At 47.2% G+C, this 17,935-nt stretch overlaps 1 protein-coding gene across 1 annotated transcript in view; it reads right to left on the bottom strand.

Moving 5' to 3' along the window:
- The window catches only part of LOC115310917 (venom metalloproteinase antarease-like TfasMP_A), a 65,207-nt gene that overhangs the window by 9,847 nt on the left and 37,425 nt on the right, over positions 1 to 17,935 (bottom strand). The window contains exon 8 of the mRNA XM_029969403.2: positions 891 to 1,061. Coding sequence (XP_029825263.2) covers positions 891 to 1,061 — 171 coding nt within the window. The remainder of the gene's footprint in view (positions 1 to 890; positions 1,062 to 17,935) is intronic.

Below are 17,935 nucleotides of genomic sequence, written 5' to 3'. Positions count from 1 at the left end.
TATAAACTCCATTGTTACTTTTCTGATCTAAAATAGTGGAAACAAAAAAGTGGAAGCCGTTTACAACTCCCTGTAACGCCAAATTAGAGCGCAGCTCTTGAGGAGGAGTAGGGAAGGGTACTGAGGGGGGGGGGGGGGGGTCACGTGACCTCGGGGGAGGGGGGTGTCACGTGACCTTGAGGGGGGGGGGGGTCACGTGACTCCCCAGAGAAATTTTTCTGCTAGATCTGGCGGGGAAACTTTTCCGCTAGATTTAGTGGGGAAATTTTTCCGCTAGATTTAGGGGTGGAAATTTTTACGCTAAGTTAGCGGGGAAGTTTTTTCGTTACATTGAGCGGGGAGATTTTTCCGCTAAATTTAACGGGGAAATGTTTCCGCTAAATTTAGCGGGGAAATTTACCCATAATGCACCGCGCGGTTACGCCGACGCCGCTCAAGCCTGAAGCCGGCGCCAAAGAGCTGCGCTCTAAAAACTACTTTCATACATAATTAATACAATTCCCGCCACTTATATTTTGTATTTCGACTAAAAAGAACCATTCAGGGGCTCCGACCAGCAGTAAGGCCAAGACCAAAGACGTCACATTTCGCGCGCTTTCGGCACCGCAGTTCGCCCCCGTAGGTGGAGAAGGTTACCGCGTCGTCCGGTTAAAATATGACGCACTGATGTTTAGTTATTCCCTTCGTGCCCGCTGGCTTGCCCGAACTCCGAGAGATGTGGAAACCGCAAAAAGGTAGACGCTTAAATATGATTGCAGGGCCCCTTTAATAGCTCTATCTGCACTGAGTTGTTTTTGTTCACCTAAGTTCGACACACTAGCATCATACAAACTCCAAAGATGTACTAGGGATTGGGGACGATGTAAATCAATAAGCTCAGGTGCACGTACCTTATACCCAGTATGTACGAGGACGCACTGCATCTGGAGAGAGTTTCGCTGTTTCTTCCATTCGGCTTTCCCATAAGATAGCCGTCATCGTAGTCACACCATGATGCCCCATCGCTTCCTTGAACATAATCCCAACCAGGAGGGCCTTGACCGTCTTCCACGGCCCCCATACTAGAAGGACGACAATATAAATGTTGGCATGAAGTCCGGGCACTGATGCAAATAAGAAACACATTATGAACTACGCCGACTTCCAAGCACAACAATCACAATGTTCAGTATATATATTTCACCAAGCTTTTTTTAATTGCAGTTATGAACGCGATGATAGCGTAAAATAAATTATAAGTGTATTTGTTTCAGCTATTGAACCGAAGAGAACTATGTAACGGCCAGGCAGAAATAACACGAAAGGAGTAGGTGGTGAGTGTCGGGGCGTAGTCCGTCGGCAGGTAAGGGGTAACGCCTTTCGGACCACCGGCAGCGACGAAGTGACAAGCCGGAAAGACGGGAACAGACGAAAGCTTTACTTTGAAAAGTATTCATTATACTCAAGGTTTCCGACACAGTGTTATCAACCTGGGTTCGGCACTAGCACCCACTACATCTTCTTCCTGAGATCCTGATACTGTTGGAAAGACAGAGCGACACTCTAAAGTGAGCAAAACAAGACATAACACATTTTAGCTGAATATCACAAGTTGTCTTTAGGGAGAAATCACATGTCTCCCGGAACGAGTGGTTTACCTGAGGCCCGTGTCGACTCCAATAGCTCTTGGTGATGCCCTCGATGGCAGCGACGGCACAGACGGTGAAGGAACTGCACGAAAGGGCGAGACAGCAGGACCAACGGTGTCCGAACCACCATGGGATGTTGAAGCTTGACCGACCGGTCAGCCGGAGCCGGCATGGTCTGCAGCGGTGAACTTTCGCGTTGGCGATACGGCACCAAACTTCTCCGGTTGTGCTGAAGAACCGCTTCAGTGTGCACCTTAACCACGTAGGACGTTGGACACTCTGCCGGACTTAGAACAGTTGCCTACTGTCGATCCGGCTGCACCCAGACACGGGTGTCCACCTGAAGCTTTGGAAGTTCTCGGGCCCGGTGAGGTTATCGAAGCTGACAGCCTGCTTTTTGCGGTAACTGGCATCCCTGGCAGCCACGATGTCTCTCTTTGGGCAAAGGGGCTGCAGCCGCTCCTCCGTCTTCGGTAGCCGCGTTCTGATTTGGCATTCATGAGCAGTTGCTCAGGGCTTGTGACACCGGGCGTGTTCCGGTAGGTTAGGAGTGCCAAGTAAAGTTTTTCCTCTTGCGGAAGAGGTTCTTGCTGGTACAAATCATCTCTTCTACCTCTCCATTCGACTGGGAAACTTTGGGCTGCTTGTTACGTGAGCCAAGTCTTACGAATTCGCGAATCTTGCAAACTACTGACAAAAACGCAGGGTGGTTCGCGGATCGCACGGCCTTGGAGATTCCGTGGCCAACAAACATGCTTTTGAGAACGTTGATTACTTTCCCAACAGTGATGCTTCCCAGCGTACCCAACTCTTGGTAGCCGGAGTAGTAGTTGACCGGCAGGACGAAGATTTGGCCGTCTAAGTGAAAGAGGTCAACGCAAAGGACTTCCCATGGATTGCCCGGAAAGCTTGTGCTAAGAGGTTTCGTCAGGTTGACTCGGCACGACGCACACCTCTCCCAGTTCGCCCATAAGTGAGTTAATACTGGCATTTGTCAGGGGCCGGAGTCCACCTCAGTGCCGGAGCCTACCTTGAATGCTTCAGTCTAATTGTCGACCCTCACCTCAACGTGCTTGGCCTTTCCAGGCTTCAGGACTGCGTGAAGCTGTAGGGTCGCCACCTTGCTCTGCTTCCACTTGCGAGCGGAACAGACGTCCGCGGAGTGGTCTTTCTTCCTGTCCAGCTTCGAACGCGCGTGAACAGCTTGGGCGCAGTAATCGCAGAGTCAGCGGTGTTATCTCCACGGATTGCAAACGCTGCCACATCTCCCGAAAGCTTCGTTCTCTTGCACTGGTGCGGCGGGCCACAGCGAGACTTTGCTGCTTGAACGTTTATATCTGCGGCGTGCTCTTGACTTTCGAGAGCTTTTTTGTCTCGGCCTCTTCGGCCTGCCATTCCTGCACCCACGCTTCTTTGAGGCTGCGTTTCGTGTTTCGGCAGAACTGGTCAAAAAACCGCGCCTTTCCAAGACAAACAACGAATATGTCGCGGAAAAGGCGCTCTTCGACGTCAGGCGACGGATGGTTGCGTCGTTTGAGAAGCCAACACAGCTCAGCGTAGTAGCTGTCTATGCTTTCTCCAGTCTGTTGGACCTTGTGAAATCTAGACGATCCGTAAACGCCATTGATGCCTAACGCGTTGATCGGAGCACGAAGTGCTCCAATGAACGCGTGACAACAACGTTGCAGTTTATCAGCGCCGCGTCGTCCAGGCAGAGCCTGCTGAGGAGGGGTCGAGCCTCTGTTCCCATGAAATAAAGAAGAGTCCGCACCTGTACCTCACGTGGTGCTAGGTGAAGACGCGAAGCGTAGGCAGAGTTCACGAAAAGCTGAGCCGAATGGGCCAGGAAGCTGTGTACTGGGCTTGTGAGCTTGTCAGACTCGAGCAGTCGGTTTGTAAACGGTCGGGCTGTCGGCGAGGTGGCCCACCCATATAGTGACGTAGACAGGAATATATTTGCGGGGGGGGGGGGGGGGGGGAGGGGCTGAGGTGGCTGGGATGTCCATGACTTGGTGGCGGAGGGTGGGGGAGGGGGGTTCCAAATGCATGTGCATTATAGGGTCGGCTGACTTAAGAGCGGGGGAAAGGGGCTGAGGGGCCCCATACAATGTCAAGAAAAAAGGGTGTAAAAGGGTGTATCCTTACACCCTTTGTTCCATATAATACACCCCAAAACTTCAATTCGACGTACAGCGCCCTACAGTCGAACAGACGGCCCGAAATTTTACGATGGTCTTGATAGCCGTGTGGTACAACTTTTTAAATAGCTAAAGTACGTATCAAAGACCACATAAAAAAACACCGAGTTTTTATAGTAGGGCCAAGACAACCCCAATATTTTTTGTTGTTGTCAGTAAAACGTACATTAGCCATTTTAATAAGTTGTACCACAAGGCTATCAAGCCCCTTGTAAAATTTCGGGCCGTCTGTTCGACTGTAGGGCGCTGTAAGACGAATTGAAGTTTTGGGGTGTATTATATGGGACAAGGGGTGTAACGATACGATACACCATTTTACACCCTTTTTTCGTGAGAGCGTAAGCCTACCCCCCGGCTACACCACTGCACCCACGTCGATGTTGAGGCGGTCGAAGTGCCCGAAGCTTTCTTGCTGTAGGTCACGACCACGTCGAAATGAAGGCTTAGTTACTGCCGAATACTTCTGACAGAGTCCGTCCGCAGATAAGGCGTGACGTCTTTCCGAACGAATGCAGCGGCAAAGTGGCCAGCCAGAAAGACGGTAACAGAAGGCAGCGTCACTTTCGAAATTATTTGAAATATACAGGGTCTCCGACAGAGCATTATCAACCTGCGTGCGGCACTAGCGCACTCTACAGTAAGGACAAAATCAAGATCCCAAAAACGTTCCAAAGACTAGTTAAATTTAAATGCAAAGCGTGAGTCAAAGGAATCGTTTTTTTGAAGGGACCGCATATACCAGTTTTTGAGCACATTGAGCTAAGATTTTGTACAGAGGTGGCGAAATAATGTGCATTAAGGCCGCGGTCCCACTGAATGTGGCAGTTTAGGTACTTTTTGGCAGATCAATACTCATCTTTTTCTGAACACTGTTCTCTGGGATTGATGTTGTTCAAAAGGCACTGCAATCCTTTATTTGATATTATGCATGTATTGGTTTATATTGTTCATCCGCATTTGTAGCGTTGAGAATATGATGGCGCGGAGCCTCATTTTCTCCGCTAGTTCATATTTTATCAACGATCTGCGAAAAATAACACGGTTCCAATGGAGCAGTTTTGCTAAGATGATGTCGGAGCAGAATGTAACGATATACTTTTAGGGGCGAAGCTCCTTAAGGCCCTGTCACATTGAGGAAACACGGCGGAAACATGAACAAAACATGTTTCTCAACAGTGGGGAAACATGTCGGCTGTCGGCTCTGTTGCCCGACAACCCTGTCACATTGAGGAAACAGCAACACAACATGGACGACAGCGACAATGTTGTCTCGGTGTGACAGCTTTTGGCAACGGAAACCTCGACAACTTGTGTCGGACGACACGTGTTGCCCATTTCGGTGGCTCAGCGAATTGTTTTTCCAGCAACACGGGAACATCTAAATTTTTCTGTACAGATAGTCGCACGAGAATACTTCAATAATAACGTCAAGCGTGAAGGGCAATTTCGAACGCGGCTTCTTGCGCGGCGGCAGCTGATCGTCAAAATCATCTGAATCGATGGCACAAAGAAGCACCCTGTCACACTGCGGAAACAGTCGGAGAACTTTGTCCTTCAACATGAGGAAAACATGTTTTCGGGGACCCTGTCACATTGCGGAAACAGCAACAGTCCGGAAACATGTTGCTGAAGTCCGAAAACCATGTTTCCCAACTTGTTCTCCGACACTCGGGGAACATCCTGTCACACCGAGAAAGCGTGTTGGAAGAACACAAATTGCCTCCTCTCCTGCGCGCTGCCTCCCTCTCTCTCTCGCCCTCGTCTGCCCGGCCGACTCGGCTAAGCTACAAGCGCGAGCTCCGGGCTTTCAGCATCCCTGCCAAGCACGCGCGCTCGTGCAGTGCAAGCACTGTTCTGGGCCATATGCTCGCGCGGCTGCGTCTGGACCGAAGCTGAAACGAAGTATAGGCGGCCAGGCTCAGATCCGCTGGCTCCGCTCGCCCCTTGAATCGTTGCCATTTTGGATCGCCGTCTCATCGCCGTCGCTCTACCGTAGTCGGTTCATCAGCCGCGCGAACCATCTCGTGTTCTCTGGATTTGGCGGTTGCGTTCTGCTACAGGGCTAGACCCTTGCAGGACGGCATACGCGCCGGCCACAGCAGCAGCTTCTGCTTTGGTGCTTCTTTGTGCCATCGATTCAGATGATTCTGACGATCAGCTGCCGCCGCGCTAGAAGCCGCGTTCAAAATGGCCCTTCACGCTTGACGTCAATTATTGAAGTATTCTCGTGCGACTATCTGTACAGAAAAATATAGATGTTGCAGTGTTGCTGGAAAAAATTCGCTCAGCCACCGAAATGGGCAACACGTGTCGTGCGACACAAGTTGTCCAGGTTTCCGTTGCCAAAAGCTGTCACACCGAGACAACATTGTCGCTGTCGTCCATGTTGTGTTGCTGTTTCCTCAATGTGACAGGGTTGTCGGGCAACAGAGCCGACAGCCGACATGTTCCCCGACTGTTGAGAAACATGTTTTGTTCATGTTTCCGCCGTGTTTCCTCAATATGAAAGGGCCTCAAAGCAGAAGCTGCTGCTGTGGCCGGCGCGTATGCCATCGTGCAAGGGTCTAGCCCTGTAGCAGAACGCAACCGCCAAATCCAGAGAACACGAGATGGTTCGCGCGGCTGATGAACCGACTACGGTAGAGCGACGTCGATGAGACGGCGATCCAAAATGGCAAAGATTCAAGGGGCGAGCGGAGCCAGCGGATCTGAGCCTAGCCGCCTATACTTCGTTTCAGCTTCGGTCCAGACGCAGCCGATGCTACAAGCCCGAGCATCTGGCCCAGAACAGTGCTTGCACTGCACGGGCGCGCGTGCTTGGCAGGGATGCTGAAAGCCCGGAGCTCGCGCTTGTAGCTTAGCCGAGCCAGAGAGCCGAGCCGGCCGGGCAGACGAGGGCGAGAGAGAGAGGGATGCAGCGCGCAGGAGAGGAGGCGATTTGTGTTCTTCCAACACGCTTTCTCGGTGTGACAGGATGTTCCCCGAGTGTCGGAGAACAAGTTGGGAAAAATGGTTTTTGGACGACAGCAACATGTTTCCGGACTGTTGCTGTTTCCGCAATGTGACAGGGTCCCCGAAAACATGTTTTCCTCGTGCTGAAGGACAAAGTTGTCCGACTGTTTCCGCAGTGTGACAGGGCCTTTAGGGGCTAGCCATGTCCGTATGTCCGCCCGCCGTCCGGCGTGCCCCTGCTCGTGAGCTCACAAGCAGGAGCTCACGAGCTTCTGCTCGTGAGTTCAGCAGCGAGAGCAAAAAAAAAAAAAAAAAAAAGATGAAAAGAAAAAGAAAAAAAAATAGGGGGCTCTGAGATGCCATCATATCTGTCTTTTTAAAAAAGAAAAAGAAGAAAACCACACATCCCTCTACTGACATGAATGAAAACGGCACCACCAGCATTGCCTATGTTCAAAATCAGTATCAAGAAAAAGAAGAAAAAAAAAAAGACTAGGGGGTTCTGAGTTGCCATCCCATCTGTCTTCTTACAAAAAGAAAAAAGAAGAAAACCACACATTCTTCTACTGACATGAATGAAAACGGCGCCATAAGCTCTACCTATGACCAAAATCAGTATCACGAAAAAGAAAAAAAAAAAAAAAAAGAATAGCGGGTTCTAAGTTGCCATCCCATCTGTCTTCTTAAAGAAAGAAAAAGAAGAAAACCACACATTCTCCTACTGCCATGAATAAAAACGGAATCATCAGCACTACCTATGACCAAAATCAGTATAATCAGCAGCACCCGAGCTTTGCCCCAATCAACATCATTAACAACGTGGCAATGCGGTAATTTTTTGGTATTTGCATTACTTTGTTTTGTTCATCTCTCCAAATATTTCCCTAAAATTGTAACATTTCTGCACAAATATGTTTTTAGTGACATGCGCTAGGGCAATGAAATTATCTACAAATTTAGTGCTTATAATTGGTAATATCGAAAGAAAGATTAAATGTTCTGTAATTTTTTTTTTCTTTAGATATTTTATACCAAACATAGCAATTTTTGTGTCTTGAGTCACGCTGCTTCAAATGCCAATGAGGAAATAATTAAACTGTGATAAAATATATTATAACCCTTAAAACTAGAATGGTTGGCCAAGATGTTTACGCTGGCTTATTTTCATTCTCAATGTCGCAACGCTCCAGGAACCCTTCAAACGGACATGTTTTGGACGCATTTTTTTATTGACATCAAACAGATTTATTGGCCTCTAATAACATTTATGTTATGGACAATCTAATACATTGGGATGTATTAGATTTCCACAACAATCTTTATTCGTTTTTTTTATAGGTGTAGAGCTTAGCTAATTATGAAAACAATAAAAACTGTTTGAGTATATTGTTGCGCCACCTGCCGGATGGCAGACGAAATTGCTGATTTTTAATGTTACGGAAATCGTCGAGGGCGGCGTTGGCACCTGTATCATCATCAATGTCCATGTCTTTTCACCTTCACATTTAGAAAATATATCGGAAGATTTACTATCGACAAATGAATGGTTTAAGTACTGGGTCAGGTTAATAAATATAAGATAAATGATTACACAAGCGTAGTGTGATATAGTCTGTTCATTTTTCGCTATGATTGAAATTAATAAACAATAAAGACGAAAAGGGAAAGAACAAACCCGAGTTCACTTCATGCCTAGAGCCACTAAATGAGCTGCGCTTAGAGTATCGGCAGGGGGGTAAAGGTGGGTGAGGAGGAGTGGCGAATCCCGCGCGCCGACATCCTGGGTCCCGAGTGAAAGATCGTGAAAGAGAGCGACAGAACACGATAGAAAGAAACCAATGTTGCCAGCTGAAGGACGACAGTCGCAATGGTAGTCGCGAAGACTGAAAACTCTCAGCAATATAAACAGTGATCATTTAACGTTGCAAACTAAATTCTGAGCTATTCTAAGGTTTAAAAAAAGCAGCATACTCATTACGCTGCATTAACTTCCCTTCTGTCGAAATCTCGAAAATCTGGTAGTTGCGCGGTTTCGTATTTCCCGGCGCGGCCAGCCGCACCCGGAAATACGAAACTAAACCAGATAGCCGAAGCGGGTTATCTGGTTTTGCTTAGTGTTGACGGGAGGCCGTACATCTGCGTGCTATGCAAAAAGAAAGCTTCGAAAGGAACGCGAATATCTTTCCACCGGTAAGTTCGTGGATTGTTGAAGTTCATGACACTGCTCTGATGATATATTTGTGAAATCGAAGGCAGTTGGTAACCATGTTTGACCCCGAGGGTCTGCCTGCAGACTCCGCCGCTTGCGGCAGCCAGAATGCATGGGAAAATGGCGGACCTTTTCCTCTAGAGTTAGTATGTATGATCTTTATGGTATCGGCACTCCGTCCCTTGACGTTGTTGTGGGCGCCGACATTTTGGGTCTTGTGCAGAGTAGACGCAACTGCCGGTCGTCATGATTCAAAAGTGCGACTTCCTCAGCATTAGATCGGAGGAAGCTGATGCAATATTGCTTTGCTCTGTCGCGGACAGTTTAAGCATTTGTAGAGGACGGAAAAGCGTTTCCTGTGAGATCAGATGAAGCTTCGGATAACAGGCAACCATGATTTTAAGCCACAATACGGCCAAGTGTGGTTACTCTGAAGTGTAGCTCATCTAATGACACTATTCATGCCCTTGTTCAAGGAGCTTGTAATACCTGAAGGGGCAATGACGGAAGCCCCGTGGGTTCCACAAGCCACAACCTTTTGACGCCTGCCTGTTCTTCCTTTTTCCCTCTAGTGCCACTAAATTAGCTACACTTCAGATTTACGACACTTCGTCATATTGTCGCTCAAAATCATGGTTTCCAGTAATCTGAAGATTTAACTGAGATCACAGGAAACGCAATTCAGTCCTCCACAAATGTTTAAACAGTTCGCGACAAAGCAAAGCAATATTACATGAGCTTCCTAACACCGAATTAAATGCTGAGGAAGTCGCACTTTTGAATCATTACGATCGGCAGTTGCGTCTGCTCTGCACAAGCACCAAAATGGCGGCGCCCACAACAACCTCGGGAACGGAGTGCCGATACCCCAAGCGCAACTCATATAATGGTTCTCGTTCCCGCGAACCTGCTTTACCCTGACTGAAACTGAAACTAAATATAAATATTACACCATTATTATAGCTTATTTAGTTATAACCAACTGCATAATCAGAGGAGGAAGCGGCCGGGTAATAGATATGTGTGCGACCGTTCTAACTGTCTCAGAAGAGAGAACGCGTGAGCGTGCGCTAGTTCAAGAAAAACGATCCAAAGAAAAGATGCGGCTGGTTGTGTTTTTTGTGATTGTGCGTCTAATTTATATACAGGTATATTTAAACATCGAAGATGGACGTAGATATTCGCGAGGTAATGTAACGTAATAACATTATATAAATAATAAACACACTGAAGGACTGAACGACTCAATTTTTCAACTCTTGAATTGCAGTATGGCGGAAGCCTATTGTACTTAGTGTTGATGAAGAGCAACTTGAGAAGACAAGGTAAAGATTAAGTAATGAGGCTCTATAAGGACGACGACATTAGTGGGTGTCAAACCACAACGTACAGTGCCAGACTTGATTCAAGTATCGTGTACCCAAAGACTTTCCTCACCCGCAACAGAATACGGTAGAATCAATGAGGATGCTGCTTTACAACTGTACGTGGAACAGGAAAACTGCACGGTGCAGAAGTGAGGCTTATTCGTTAATAGGAGGGACGGATTTCTAGCAGCCTTCCCTAATTGACTACTTTGAACAAATGGCCTCGTTGACGTAAAATGTCCCCGTTCTAAAAAATTATGAAACCGTAAAAGTGTATGAGGAAAAAAATAAGAAGAAGGAGCCTGGTGTGGAAAGTCTAAGTCACCACCGGAGCTTCTACTACCAAAAGCAAGGGCAGATACATACACCATACACAATGAGCGTTTTGTGATTTAGTTATATTGAAAATCAAGGGCATTGCTATCCAACGTATTCACAGGAATGACACCTTCTGGTCAACCAACATGGAGCCTTTATGCTCAAGTTTTTCATGGAAGGCCGGACTTCCGCTGAAATTCCTCACGTAGATGAGTTGTTTAATTGAGTAAGCTTCCATTACTTCTTATCTAGGAATCTCTCAATCTTCGATAGTGTCATGAAATTGTGGAATGTGGCTCTTCGTTAGCCGAACATTGCTTCGTCGGGTGCTTTCTCCGTAGAGGATGAGACCGTCGTGTGCTGCCGGAACAGGAACCTGGTGATTCTTCATTGAACGGCTTCTTCCGTGAGCTTCAAAAGGGCTTTCGTCGTTTCGCACACCATCTGTTCTGCTAGCTCGTTAGATGCAGGATGGTATGGTGCACTAATGTGGTGCCAAATGCTGTTTTTGTTTCTTTTTTTTAATTTTGTTTATTTTATTTGAAACAATATTCGACGCATTATCAGAGAAAAGTATTTCCTGTGGGGTCAAAGTAGCGAAAGGAGAGTTTAGAACAAAAATGTCGCGTTTGGACGTCGTGGCACGCATCGTGCGAACTGCCAACCACTTAGAACACGCATTGACCATGACTCCGCAGATGCGGATACGTCTCGCCACCCACCGACTAAATAGTGGATCGTTTTCAGTTACTGTTCATGATGGCACTGGACACGAGGAAGACTTCGAGTATTTCCGCAAAGTTAGCCCAGGTGCCAACACTTTTGTCGAAAACGGTAATTGTACGAAACGTCGACAATGTCGGTAGCGACGTGCTGTGCTTGACACTGGACGCTTACTATTCGTTGAGAAGAAACTCTCTTGTTCGTCTGCCACGAGTCGTCCGATATCAGGTCATCACCGCAACTCCGTCTCCCCACAAAACAGGTCTTCATTGTCCGCATGTCCATAGTTAGCAATCACGTGAACTTATAAATTCCCGAACGCTCATTGCTTGCCGTTGCTAAACGCCGCTCATTCATAGCATATTCATTGCAAATAAATGTCTTCCTATTTATTTTGATGCTTATCATCCTATTCCTCCTAAGCTGTACTTACAAAATTATGTCTGTCGGTACTTCCGAAAATATTGCTATGGCATCATCACGAACCAGCGCAAGTAGACAGTTATTCAAAATCCAAACACACAAAAAAAATACACTTACACAGCGCTGAACTATCAACTGAATTGTATTTCAAACTTCCTCTTCTTCGACCCCAAGGAATAGGTTGCCAAGGAAGAAAAGGGGAAAGACAAGGCAAAGGGGGGAAGGCGAAAAACTTCTTCTTCTTCTTCTTCTTTTTCTTTTTCTTTCGCCTTCCCCCATTTGCCTTTTCTTTCCTCTTTTCTTCCTTGGCAACCTATTCCTTGGGGTCGAAGAAGAGGAAGTTTGAAATACAATTCAGTTGATAGTTCAGCGCTGCGTGAGTGTATTTTTTTTGTGTGTTTGGATTTTGAATAACTGTCTACTTGCGCTGGTTCGTGATGATGCCTTACCAACTCGCCCAATCTGCAGTATTAAAATTGCTATGGCGCCTGTTTTCTGGGAACCTATAATGTAACAACCTTTACAACATCTTCCCGGTTCCGTGAAACACAACATTTCGTGACGTCACTTTTCAGTCTTCATTATAATGGTGAGGTTAGTAGCGTAAATCGCGAAGACACTAGACGTCCGCTTGCACTGGTGTCTTGGAATAGTGAGTCTACCGAGCGTGCATTCCTGCAGAAAAAATTTTCATTTAAAAAATATTGACACGTCAATCAACAATTGATTCTCTCTTGGTAAGATTTATTGCGAAAGCTCGTGGCAGCGGCCGAACCGCATGCCCCTATATCAGAGAACAATTATTGCCCAGTCTAACATTCTCGCATAGAGGAGTTTGCTGAGCCACGCTATAGTGTCAGCTGAGCGCAGCTGGCAGCGGCGCGAGCAAGGCCACGATAGGAACGGGATGGTGCTCGAGCCATCCCACCGTGAACCAATATTTCGGCCACCACACGGGTGCGTGTCGCCATCTATTGATTGAACTAACGCCTGGTTCAAGATGGCTGCCGTGGGGCCGTTATGCTTATCAAAATTTCACTGAACAAGGTTATCTGAGTAAAATGTAAAAAAATTGAGAATCTGAAATCCCTATCTACGGACTCATTCCACACTACTAGAGGCGTGGCAATTTATTAGGGTATGAAATATGTACGAAACAAGTAATTTGGGTAAAAAAGCCTGTTAAAGGTTCCCTCAAAAGAAACAAATGCTTTTTTTTTTATTTATATATATACACCCTGGACACAACACGCGTGTCAAAAAAAAAAAAAAAAATAAATAAAAAATAATACGCGAAAAGAAAATTTTCGGAGCAATATTGACGGCGAGAGATTTAATTAAAATTCTGCCCCCAAAGTGCTTGACGGCACGGAATAGCCATTCGCGCTTTCCACCGCAACGTGAAGGCGAGGCCGATCCAGCTCTCCTTCAGGCGCCCGAAATGCCCAGAGAGAAAACAAGTGGAAAGGAGGGGACTACCGACTAAATCCAACGCCCCCTAGAAATTAGGCCGTAGCGCTCCGAGTGGGCACGTCACAATGTCGGAGGAAGGAAGGCCATGGCGCAACCGCGTGAGAAAACTCTGCTGTCGATGCGTATCGACGTGCAAACAAATGTTTTTCTCGAGCGGCGCGGTAATGTTCCTGCGCGTTTATTCGACATTAATACACGTTTTAAAAGCGCAGTCTTGTACAATTTATCATACATATAATATAAACGTAATATACAACGCTTTACCAAGGTTGAAAGTACCAAATTTATATTTATGATTATCCCCGCGACCGCGGGACTACGCGCTTTCTCGCAGCTCCCCACACTTTTCGAATGCACCGGCTCCGAATTTCCGGTGCGACATATTATTCCCTCGTACGGGCTCTGATCCTGGTAAATTCACGTTGCGTGTGAGGTGCTGACTGTCTGCAAAGGCACGCCGAGACAATTCAGAAGGGAAAGGAACCGAAAAAAAAAAAAAAAAATCCAGTCATCACCACAGGGCGCACACGAGCTAGAGATGGGTCGACAATTTAAGCCTCTCGTCCCACACTGCTGCTGCCGCTCTCACGTGTGTTTGTGTGTGGTTCTTTTGAACCTCCTACCCGTCGTTTTTTTGTCGTCACCGCAGACTCGAATATTTTTTTCTTTCTTTTGTGTGTGTGTGTTCGCTTCATACTACGGCATTTACGTGGATTCGCGAAACAAGTCCTGCTACGGTTTGAGTGACGTGTGTGGCAACTAGTCAACGATGACACTGGCCGATGACCTCACTCTCAATAGAGAGAGACTTCTAGAAGTTCGTGTTCAAATGATTTCGTGATGGATCGTGTGGAACGTATGGATACGATCGACAGGCGAGGAACAACTTATTTACGGGCTTTCTTGGTCATGTACGACGCAAGTAAAGTGCTGCAGTTGATTTTTTATTTTTTTTTTAAATTTCGTGATAGAAGGGAATTTTGTTTTTCGTCGTTATCCGTTTGCTACTGCGTCATCATTTGTAAATATGCGTGGTAATATTCTAGTTGTTACTGGAAGGTAGATAACAAGTTTGTGTGATTAGTGAAAGTGTGTTGTTTGTGGCTATGTGTTTATTTATAATAATGTTAGTTTGTTGCCTTTACAGCGTTTATACGAGAATCTTAACTGGATTAAGGTAATAGTATTATTGTATACAAAGTAGGTTATATTTTGTTCTTAGGCAGCTCGAGCGCATAGGGAGAAGTAGATTAGTTGACTGTAAACCATAAGTTAAGTACCCCTGCCACATGGAAAAGTTAATATATTTTGATTAAATAATACGAGATTTAATCAGCTCGCTGTTTTGAGTGATTATATGAGCGTCGCAAGCTGATTTGTCGGCCCCATATTGTCATTAGATCGAAATTACATTAATTTTAATTCAGTGGCTGCACGCGATAACATTGCTTACATGATCCTAAGTGACACTTGTCGAGCCGTGTCCGCGTTGGCTATGTGTACCTGATACTGCGTGTCTCGCCATTTTGTCGAAATATTTCTGTATAAAATATGCATTCCTACAGCAATAATTGCGTGACTCAATATTTTCTACTTAAAACAATCACATTTTTTTTTCTATAGACGTCTTCTACGCACACCTCGTGCCACTTCGCATCGATTATTTAGCGGTGTAATGTTTTGCCCGTGTAATAAAGTGTTTCTTAGACCCCTTGCAATGTGCAGCTTTCATTTTAGCGAATAAGACACGCTTATGTGACGAAAAGCGCGTTACGACGGTCGATCCACGCGCGTTGCCTTCGCTTCGACACGCGGCCCCGATGACCTTCATTTGCGACGTCAAAAGAAGAGCGCCACGGCCTTATTTCTAGGAGGTGGTGCTAAATCGCATCTCGCGCCGTCACTATTGTCCTAAATTTTTTTTTTTCGTTTGAAATTACTTGTTTATTCGCGTTTTTTAACCAGACTGTTTAAAACAAAATTCTCTTCAGGTCCTCTTTAAATAAAGCACATATGTAAAGTAGAAACAAAAGAAAAGGGACTCAACAGCCTGAATGGGAAGAAATGTCTTAAACCAAATTGATAACGAAAAACGATTTGGAACTATATTTATGGCGCAAAAGGAATTTGTAGTTCGGGCCCGAGGGAGCTACCACTATTTACGTAGTAGACTTGTGTGCCACCGCACTCCGCCGCCGCAAGTTACGCCGGAGCAGTTCAGCGCCGGCCCTGAAGTAACCAGATCCTCCACTCCGCTGCCGCGTGCTGAGCGTGGCGCGCCGCCGGCTGAACGCGTTTCTCTACGCCGCCGCCGTCAATTTCAGACTGGTGCACTGGTCTAACACCTGGTGCTTGCGCTTTCTCGGGGGCTTCCTATGGGCACTAAAAGTTACTAATCTTCCTTTTCTGTGCACTTAAAACGAAGAATAATAAATAACTTGTAGAGCCCAAACGAAGCTCCCAAAAGGACGCAAGCACCACGTGACTATAGCGGCCAGTCACGTCACTATTGGACAGGAGGTCCAAGAATAGGGGGCGCTTTATCGAGCTTGTTGCCCCCACAGCCCGGTGTTTACTAATGGTGAATTCCACTCGTAGATCTGGAGCGCTTTCCCAAATCCGCGAGGGAGGCAAAATTCCGCTCCGTGGGACCCGCTCCGAATCGACGAGGGAAAGATAAACTTGCATTTTTGGAGCGACCTCCCCCACGCCACTCCTCACCCCTTCTCCCTCCGCCGCACAAAATGGCCGCTGCTCGAACTTGACCAGCCCACCAACGCCTCAGCCGGCTGATCTTTCCGACGACCAGTGACGACGCCTGCTTAGCTGCAGAAGTAACACGCGACACAGGCCGGGCGAAATTATACGTAACACGGCGCCCATGTCACAAATAACGAAGACGTCCGCGTTCGGCACAGTCACATAACTTTCGGCCGCCTCGAAGCGGCGGGGCACGGACAGCGATTGCTAGCGGTGGAGTTCAGATTTGTAGTACGACTTTAATAAACCCAGAGGTAACAAACCATCACTTGCGCGGTCGCTGCCTAAACTACTTCTTTATTTATTTCACGGGAAAACGCCGACGGAATGCAGTGTAAAAAGGCAAACAATCACTAGCTGCGGAATGAATAGACTTAACCTTGCGTCTGCCTCCGGTTTTTCTGTCGTTCTTTTTCTCGTTCTTCCTCACACTGTCAGAGATGTCAGCGCTTACGATTTGCCAAACTCCACATTCCTGGCGTTTTATTCCTGATCTACGCGAGGTAGAAGCGTTCGAGCCGTCACAATCCAGAGTAAACAACCGACGCACCCGAACAGAACCAACTCCACGACCCGGCCGTAGCCCGACCGGCCCGCCGATCTCTCCAACCTCGCCGCGCATGCGCAACGCCGATTTAAACGGAAATCACGTGGGCCGCTCTGTCAACTTCCGGAGAGATCTGTGAAATCCCGCAGAGCAAGTTCGGCGGAGTTTGGGGCGCTCCGTGGAGCGGGTACTGCCAGAGCTCTAAGAGCGGAAGATGACCAACTTGAGCCAGATCTGCGAGCGGAATATGCGCGCTCAAAATGGAGCGCTTCTGGAGCGCTCGAGATCTGCGGGCGGAATTCACCATAACACAACGTAAAAAAATTAATGGAACCTCGCCTAGTACGGTCTGGCCACGAGCGCTTTGCTTTGACCAGTGTTTCCGTCGCACAAGGAGCGGCCTTCGAATTGTCTCATTTTCAATTTCTCGGATCAAGAATAAACAAGAAAATTCGGCTTGTTCTCCTCCTAGCTGAAGGGTACCGCTATAGGCATGACTGTTCGATCTCCCCTCCCAATAGCGGCCACTTTTCCACGGGCTCGCGCAGGCGCTAACTACAAATTCGTTTTACGCCGTGTATATAGCTATATTTCTTTTTTGGATGCGGAGCACCTCTTGCTCATATCTATGTCCCGCGGCGTCGTAGTCCGTACTCACACAACGCATGCGCAACTCTTCTCCTTCCCTCTCTCCAACAGCTGCGCGTTACTCTCTCCGCTCTCTCTCTCTACCAGCTGCGTGCACTTCGCGTGCGTTCGCTTCTACTCACACCGCGCGTGCATGCGCAACTCTCCTCCTCTAGTCTCTTCTTCTTCAAGTGTGAATATAAGCAGCGGTAGCGCGCTGCGCGCATTCAAGGGGAGGAAGTCTCCGTGTGGGGTAACGCGTCTCAGCTCGGAGCGTGGAGCGAAAGCGTGCGCTGGGAACCTCCTGGGTTCGAGTCCCCGCCGCCCCCGCCCGTTTCGATCTGGATGAGTTCCGTACCGGCACGCGTTCGTGTGATCACTACTGCGTGATGCACGTTAAAAATCCCAGCTTAGCGGTTGTACTGCACTGGCTAAATTTCTCATCTACAGCTAAGAGACCGATTTTACCCGTTGAGGCGCATCTCCATCAAGGCTGTATAAATATAAAAAGCAAACCAATTTCTGCGCGCGTTCAGTTCACCGCTGTTCACTTCACTTCGTCCTTCCGATGAAGTGTGATGGAACGATGCTCCGCATCACCCATGGTTCCCCTCGGGAAGATGGTGTAATTTTTTGTTGTTGTTGTAAATTTATTGTATGACATTCTTTATCCATCCTGGCTGTTAAAAAAAAAGAAGTATTTTCCCTTT

Source organism: Ixodes scapularis, unplaced genomic scaffold (genome assembly GCF_016920785.2).
Source record: "Ixodes scapularis isolate PalLabHiFi unplaced genomic scaffold, ASM1692078v2 PGA_scaffold4__175_contigs__length_147842914, whole genome shotgun sequence".
Lineage (NCBI taxonomy): Eukaryota > Metazoa > Arthropoda > Arachnida > Ixodida > Ixodidae > Ixodes > Ixodes scapularis.
The sequence above is the reverse complement of the archived record's forward strand: the minus strand, read 5'-3'. Positions and strand labels throughout refer to the sequence as shown.